Raw genomic sequence first — 8,695 nt, forward strand, 5'->3', positions numbered from 1 at the left:
ATGGATACAGGATTATACTGCACAGAGGGAGGCACTAACAACTCCAAGATCCTGTCAGACACAAGAGCATAACTTTGATAAAGACCATCTAAAGTCTCTGAAAATGTACGCTAAATGTTCGGGCTTTAGTTTGGCGGCCCTGCACTCAGCCCGTACCCAATGGAGTGCTCAAACCGGTTGTGGGAAGCCCCAGGAAACACGAAGAAGGCTCCCCCGAGCTGCTTGATGTAGTGCAGCCGCTGGAACTGAGGGGTGTCTATTATATGAACCAGCAGGGGGTGCAGCTCAATGTGCCCGTGGATGGGATCATTGAATATCTGCAAAGAAACCAATCAGATGCTTCAATGGTGTTTCACCAGTCACTCAGTATTTGCACACTGGACAGAAATGAGAAACATAATGTACACTTGTGCACAGAATTTACTGTAATCAATACAGACCAATATTTTATGGTGGTCTGCATATACCTGTGCAGTGCAACCTGAAAACAACTGATCAGCTTGCCTGGCTTAGAAGCGCAGGGGAATGCGTAGTCCAGGAGACATAGTTTAATTCTATGTTAATATAACAAGTACTGTATATAAAAACAACCTGTCTACAAAGACCACTTTGGGACAGTCACCACAGTTTAAAAGCAGGTTTGGCTTCTAAATGGAATTTGGTAGTTGGCATGCAAACATGCATTTTTATCCACAACTGAAGCAACTTAACCAAAGTGTTTCCATGAACCCGTCTTACCTTTCTGTTTTCAACGGACGAGCACAACCACAGCTTCCTAAAGTAGGACAGAAGTTCCAACTGGACCCCAAGCAGGCTGAGGGAAGACAAAAATACTGTAGTATAGTAGAATTTAAACACATTTGTAGAGAAGGCTTGATTATAAGGGCTAATGCAATGATCCCCAATCTGCTTGGTTGACCAGGGAAACAAATTTAGTGTCTAGTCTTAATAACTTAGCCCTCAGTGAAGAGTTCAGCTCTAGGACAGACGTCGCCTTGTCCTGCACCCACAAGAATGAATGAATGAATGAATGAATGAATGAATATATTATATATATATATATATATATATATATATATATATATATATATATATATATATATATATATATATATATACCAAATTCCCATTTTCTCCAGTTGAGACTCTGTAAGGTTGATCAGTCTCACTCCTGTAATCTGTTCATCTGCAAAAATAAACTTTTTAATATTTTGTACGGTGGCACATAATGTCTGTACATATTTCTTTGCCTGGAATGTTAAAAATCTTAAAACAGGATTCGAAACCCCACAATAAGAATGTGTACACGGCAGAAGATCAAATACCCTTGAACTCTATTGCAGAATCACAAGGACGGGATGGAAGTGGTTCTGGAGAGAAGCCAGCATGTACCACATCTTTCAAGACAGGAACTCTGCTTCAATAGACTGGAAACCTGCCTTCTGCAGTGATGTGAAAACTGTAACCCATAACATTTAAGACTGCCACATGGTTTATTAAATACTTCTAAAGTTCACATACTGCATTTGACCTTGAATCTCAAATATGACAAAAAGCTGCATTATCTTGCACCTGGTGATTTGTTGTGCTCTGCACTGAATATGATCATTCAGCTTATCAAGGCCATTCAGTCTGGGCAATTCCCCAAACATGAGATAAAGCATTTGGCTGACAGATATCTGAAGTCTCTGGCTCATCTGCCAAACACCAGACACCAGTCACCAGTCACCATTTCTGTGAGATGCACTGCAAAACGTTTAAACTGTGGAGGCCTGAAAAACATAATCTGTGTTTAACAAGCGGAGCAACGCATCTTTGTGTCCAAACTTGAAGATGTATTTGTCTAATATCCAAAAGGGGTCGTTCTGAGCACAGAGGGAAACCATTACAGCACTCGAGATTCTTAAAATATTTATATTGCATGTGTAAGGAAAGAAAATTCTTAGTAAAACCATCAACTCATTTTATGGGCAAGATCACATCCTTCAAGATTCATGTGGCGGTGTCCATTTACTGATCCCATGGCTTGGAAACAAACAAACCCAAGTAAGATTTAACGCTCTGACAACTCAGTGGGCATTACACAGATAGCTAACGAAAACATCACGGGGCCTAAAAGCACAGCACTCTGCACATTTCTTGTCCGTGTTTCTCTGTAGCAAAGTTAATTTTGCACCTTTCATTTTCAATCACAGACAGTAAAGGACTTGCATCGAACAATAATAATAAAAATACCTTAGTGCAACGAGCAGAGTTAATACTGTTACTGCGTGTCATCCTATTCGCCCTTGTTTAACGTGTCAATGGGGAATAAACACAAGCAGAAAGCCGGAGCTCACCTCTGAATCGCTGCTGCCACTCCCCGTACCCTATTTGCTGCAGATAGCCGCAGACTTCTTCGACTCCCCAGTCATACCAGTAACAGCTCGGCCCTGCTATTACGTTGGAAACCTTTTTCTCCGGGGTTTTGAAAACATCTCCAGCAGAGTTTTCGACTCTCGAGCCCTTTTGGATTTCCATCTGACTCCTTTTTTTTTTTTTTTTTAATCTTGTCGTAAATGTAAAACTTAAAGCAAGGCCGTTGTGCGTCAAAGAAAGCAATCGCTTATCGGAGCTTACTGTTTTTAGAAAACCGCTTTACCGGCCTGCTCTGAGTGAATCTGACAACCAAACGCCAGCCTCTTCCGTAACACGCAACAAATAAACTCCGCCTGCTCTTTTCTGTCAGAGAACAAGCACCATTAGCGACACCCACCCTTTTTTTTTTTTTTTTTTTTTTTTTTTTGGTAGGCAATGCATCAATAATTTTGTTGAAAAAGTTTTTGTTTTACATGATTATTGTTGTTGTTGTTTTAACAGTTAAAGCTGCACTATATGTGCATCCAAACATGTACTTTTAAAATACATAATCATAAAGTAATAAGTTGTATAAAAAAATAAAAATTATATTATAAAACAAATGATTGCTTCTACTGGTTTTATTCAGTGCCTACAAGAAAGTGCATATTAAAACAATTCAACCACTACCGAATGTCAAAATGATTGGAAAACCTTCTAATAAATAAAAAGCCTTCTATTGATTTGAAATAACTACGATACCACCAGAATCAGTTCTGCAGACAAGAAAGGAGTTGGTAAGCCAGTGAACTGTAGCTGCTGGTCCCCTTCAATAACATTGCTCAAGTTTGGAAGGTCCCCATCAAGTGTAAGGCACAGCAAGTTCAGCAGAGGAAAGGGTTATCCAGGACGGCCACTCCAGCTGCCACGCCCCCATTGTCATGTTGGGTGCTTTTAGTCCTCAGCAGGTGTCCTGCACACTCATTCAGAACCATGTCCTTACCCAGCCTGTGGAGAACACACAGCACGGTGTCAGGCGCCTGCAAGAGGCGTACTGCTAATGTAACTTACAGACCACCCACACCAAGTCACTGGTCACAACCTGCACTTACAGTGCAAGACTTTGGTTTCCTGGAAGGAATGTGGAGTCAGAATGAACAGCACACTTCTGGCAGTATTCATCAAAGCGCTATCTGCTTTCTCTACCTCAAATGTGTCAGCAAGCCACTTAGCAATTTGTTAAAAAAACATGTTAAACAAAAATGTACAAATTTCAAATCTAAAACAATGAAAGTTGAACAGAAGACATTAGCCACGCGCTACCAGTTTAGTATCACTACTGCAGGGTGCATGCATCTGTAAGTGTGTGATGTACCTGACGTAGACTCCATACATGCCCAGTTCACAGAGGCAGGTGGACAGAGTGAGGGGAGCCCCCCTTCTCAGCAGGACATTCTTCACTGGCTGGGGTCTGACTTTGTCCATCAGGATGTAGACGGTCCTCTCCGAGCTCTCTTTCACGTTATGTAGTACCTTGCACATATCTTCACCATAGATATTGTTTCCTACAAACAAGACAGTCTTATAAAAAGTACAGTGTGCCCACGTGTTGTTTTTTCTTCTTCTTCAAAAAGGCCGTTGTTGGGCCATGTAATCAATATCAGCTCTGTAGGTGTTATCATTATAACAAAAACACCAGTGATGTATAACCCCGCCCTCATTAGGAGTACGACAGACCTGCATTCACCACGGTTCTGTGGCACCAAGGAAACAATTGTTAAATGTCTATCGCCTCCAATAACAAAATCTTTAGCGCCACTCATGTCGATTAGCATTAGAATCATGGACCACTCGCCACCTCCCACCTACCAACATGAGTCTGCACACATTCTCACCTCCTTCCAAATTCCCATCTCCCCTACATTTAGCACAACCGGAATATTGGAAGTGCCACTGGCTGGCAGAAGTCACTTAGTAGGGTGTAAATCCTCTTTTTGCACAGGTAAATGCCACTACACATCAAGGCACAGACTCTATAGCGTTTGCCTTTGTAGCGGTACTACTTTTTAAGCTCAGCACCGTCCTGAGCTGGAATCTTTCTATTGTTTCTTACCTCCTCCTTCTCTCTGCGGCTTCAAAACAAATCGGTCTGGGTCAGCGATGGCCATAGCAACTGTCTGATCACCCTCTTCACCCTGGTGTTCAGCAAGATATTGAGTTACGTTTTAACAGTCAGAATGAACATCACATTCATAAAATTACACTAGTACTGCATAATCATTGCCGTACAGGTATTTTGCGTTACTAATGCAAAGTTACTGCATTCAAAATACAGCTGTATTAATACGACTTATTTGTACCGGATACAAGTAACAGTAAAACTAACCATGTCTAGTGTATAGAGCCCGGTAAAGGTGGCTCTTATTCGGACAACAGCTTCCTGGTCATCAGGAAAGAATCTCTCCAGAACCCGTGGCCGAGCCAGCTCCTGCTGGACCTTCTTTGTCCCAGCCAGATGGGTGCCGATATCAGGACACTTCACTGCCCTGGAGCGCTCCATCAGTCACCGGGCCTCCCAGCTCTAGAGCACAAAAAACACAAAACAAAAAAAGACAGAGAAGACCAATAATAAAGCCTATTATTCTGCAAAACGTGAACAACGAGGAATACAATCGACAAACCTGTTCTGTGTAGTTTTGAGGCATGTAGCCATTCCGTAGTACACTACTGCAACCTCAAGTCCGTCTCTACAGAAAGAGAGAAATTATAAGGGCACTTTCTTCTTCTAAATGATTTGGTGTTCAATGTCCATGTTAAACAGTAGGTGTTAAATCAAACAGCAAGTTTTGGAGAGATCACAACTGCCAACTGAGAGCTTGTTTGAAATTGCCCTGGGGGAAATTGCAGAGGGCTCTACTACAGCATACAATGAACTTGAAATGCCGGTCATCAAGGGGCATCGATGGCTGTTTAAAGATAGGTACCTTCATATTCAAAGTGCCTCTGTCAATTACCTGCAGTGGCGGGTGAGAGCTTGGTTTGCGTGATGGTGAAATTGTACTGTATATGGAATATTACTAAGAGCATAATACTACAGCTGCCAGCCTGCTACATCTTTACTGCAGCCATTCTCAGGTGCCTGTAGAGGAGGTTCAATGCATGGGAAGATACAAGGCAACCTGCAGGAGCCTGCATGACCTAGGCAGGAGAACAGAAGGAAAGCACTTACATAAAAAGCCTCCTGTCCAGATCCAATGATCCTCTTTCACACACCTCATCAAATGTTCTACGAATGGCACGGATATTCCTGCAACAATTAACCAGAACACTGAAACAATCCAGAATCTATTAAAAAAGAACTAGAATAATCTGTTAAACTTGTACAGGCGAGACACATGCCACAGTGGGGAAGAAGGTCAGAACTTTACCTGCTCCAGAGCTCATTTTCCACAAATCGATGGTCAAATATATTCATTTGGAAATCTTCAACCAGAAACATAACAGCAGCACTGGAGGGGGAAACAAAGTATCCTGTCTTTATTTTAAAGCCTTGCCCAGCTCATTAGCTGCAGGCATGCGCACGTGAAATAATATGAACTCTTTCTCTCAATAGAAAGAGGAAAAACAGTGTGAAAAGAGTTGCATAGCAGAGCAATATTTAAACACACAGTTTTATCAATGTGTTTGTGTGTTCTAATGCGAAACGTGTGCTGTGTGTTAGAGGAGATGTATGCTACGGAAAGCCCAGATTGTATCTCTGCTCCTCACCTCATGGAACCGTACAACTCCCAGGCTTTCGCGATGCCATCAGCCAGACCCTCTGCGGGATTATTGTCCAGGATTCTGATGCCTTCATCGGATTTGCCAGCAACTTTCAATATGTGCCTTACAAAAAGAAGGCGAGGAAATATGTCATCAGTCTATAAACGCTGAACAAACAATAATAACATATTGTTTGACTTGTTAAAAAAGCAACCTTTTACACTGTCCCTGTGCATGCCCTTACCCGTGGACGGTTGATGTCCGAGACGCTAGCCCCCCAAAGCTGGCCGCTATGGTGTTGATCTCAACCTGTTTCAGTGATGTGCTGCCATCCTTGCCACAGTCCAGCATGTAGTCTGACCGGTTTAAACCTAAAACTATGGGCTACAAAAATAAAGCAGCCAAAGTCATTATTTCTACTGTTATTATCAACAGCTACATTATAAAGCTGCTATTAATTCACAAGTCGCTAAATGACTAATAATTAATAATAACATATGACATCCTACCAAGAAACTCCTAACTTTAACGCACACAATAACATTTAAAGCATTGCAAAGGCTGCAGTAAATCACTTCCAGTAGATGCGAGTTGCTTAGAGGTTAGTGTACTAGGTTTGGGTTCACTCTCTGACTTAGCAGCAACCAAGTGTGAATGGTTACAGGTTTTACATCACAGTTCTGTTGAAACACACTACTCCCCACTCTCCAACAACACTTGCCGAGTTTTTTTTTGTTTTGTTTTAACTTCAAAGACCTTTCTAGATTGCTTACCTGAGAAAGGCCTTCTTGAAGAACTTTTCTGTAGATTTTGAACAGCTGTGCTGTAAAGACATCTACCTCGATTGTGCTACAGGAAGAAATAAAGCAATCAAGGCAGTAGCTTCTCATTGTTTGTGATCACGATCAGGCAGTCATAGCTGTTGAAGCAAAGGGCTCGGAACCAGACGACCCTGGGTTCGAATCTCAGTTTTGCCACTGACTCAGAATGACCCTTTGCAACCTCAAACTAATGCAACAACAAATGAGGCTGGTGTATAATACCTGGCTAGGGCCTGCTCCAGGAAATCTGTGTCCTGGCTGATTCTATCAACCAGCAGATTGAAATCCCTCTGTACCTGCTTCGCCTGCTCAAACAGAGGCCTTGGTACTGGAGATGGGAATATCGTGAACGGAGCATAGCTCACTACCTGGGAAGAAAAGACAGAGACGCTGCTGTGGTTTGAACAATCCTAGGACACCAAAGCACTCTTTAATCATGTCTTTTTTTACCATGTCTCTGCTCTCCGGTGAAATTGGTTTTGGAGATACTAGGCAGGGATATTCAGGTAGTGTTAAGTCCACTGTAATAAAGCTGAACACTAGGGAAATCAGAAGTCAAAGTAATACACGATCCAATTATTGCGTAACAGAAGGTTATAACCTTTTTTGATCGCAAAGCGCATCAACTTTGTGCCGAAATATTACTGGGAAAGAGCTGGACAAAGCGAAAAGCAAAATAAAAGAAATTCCTAGCATAGCAGCATATTATATATGCATCGGTAAACTTAACCAGGAACACAGCGGGCCCTGGTTTTCACTATGTGAAAGGAAATTCAACCGAATACTGTACTTTTAAACCTCAATGAACCTGTCACCAAACATAATGAACATATTTGTGGCTGCTTGAGGAAAGGCAGTTGCTAATTCAAGATGGCTATCTCTTTCTTTCACTTTAAAAAGGTGACTGCTAAAGCCAGTGATGCACAGACCAGTGCAGAAGGGCTCCAGTCATGCACAGACCAGTGCAGAAGGGCTCCAGTCATGCACAGACCAGTGCAGAAGGGCTCCCTCCTCTTACCTCTGATGCATTGGGCTCCTCTTTGGTTCTTATAAGGATTCCCTGCAGAAGAGCGGCATCCTTTGCAACCGACACCAAGTCCTTTAGCAGTGTTTCATTAGCCAAGACATCTTCCAGAGGGGATGCCATTGGGGAAAATATGCCTGAAATCAAGCGCTTGTTTAAAAGGAGTGATAATAAAGGCATTAAACAGATCTATTATCTCTCATAGCATTCTCTTAGCAACATTATCACTGTATTCTGTTTATATACCAAGTATAATGTATGAAAAAGAATGTTTAAACCTAAGCTGATATCAGAGAATTACTTTCCTCATATCTACTAATTAAACTTACCATAAAACTTTATATAGAATAACAAATTTACTGCACTGTGTTTACTTTTCTTTCAATGGAAGGGCTTTTGTCTGAAACGCCCAGAAATTTATATATATATATATATATATATATATATATATATATATATATATATATATATATATATATATATATATATATATATATATATATCTGTGAAGTCAGTCTATCCCATAGACTGAGCTTCTAAATGTTAACTATTCTTACAGTACATGCACTTGAAAGCCCTTTAATTTTTTTTTTTTAATTTTTTTTTAAATACCTGATTACTGTAAGCTTTTTCAGTAAATAATTACTTCATTAAATACTGTGAAACCTAACCAGGCAAGGTCCCCCGGGGCACTTATTCAGGAAACAAAAAATACAATACTAGACTGTGGCTAATATTAACAGGCTGCTGT

The 8,695-nt window shown here is 41.2% G+C and overlaps 1 protein-coding gene and 1 pseudogene across 1 annotated transcript; both read right to left on the reverse strand.

The window, feature by feature from the left end:
* Positions 1-11: 11 nt before the first annotated feature.
* On the reverse strand, positions 12-2,720 carry LOC121320222 (deoxynucleoside triphosphate triphosphohydrolase SAMHD1-like). The gene is made up of 4 exons (XM_041258474.1): positions 2,340-2,720; positions 1,120-1,186; positions 739-814; positions 12-317 (listed from the first exon to the last, which is right to left on the reverse strand). The coding sequence occupies exons 1-4, from the start codon at positions 2,518-2,520 to the stop codon at positions 126-128; spliced, it is 516 nt and encodes a 171-aa protein (XP_041114408.1). The 5' UTR covers positions 2,521-2,720; the 3' UTR covers positions 12-125.
* Positions 2,721-2,993: 273 nt separating this feature from the next.
* On the reverse strand, positions 2,994-8,164 carry LOC121320275 (annotated as a pseudogene).
* Positions 8,165-8,695: the final 531 nt, after the last annotated feature.

Source organism: Polyodon spathula, chromosome 8 (genome assembly GCF_017654505.1).
Source record: "Polyodon spathula isolate WHYD16114869_AA chromosome 8, ASM1765450v1, whole genome shotgun sequence".
Classification (NCBI taxonomy): domain Eukaryota; kingdom Metazoa; phylum Chordata; class Actinopteri; order Acipenseriformes; family Polyodontidae; genus Polyodon; species Polyodon spathula.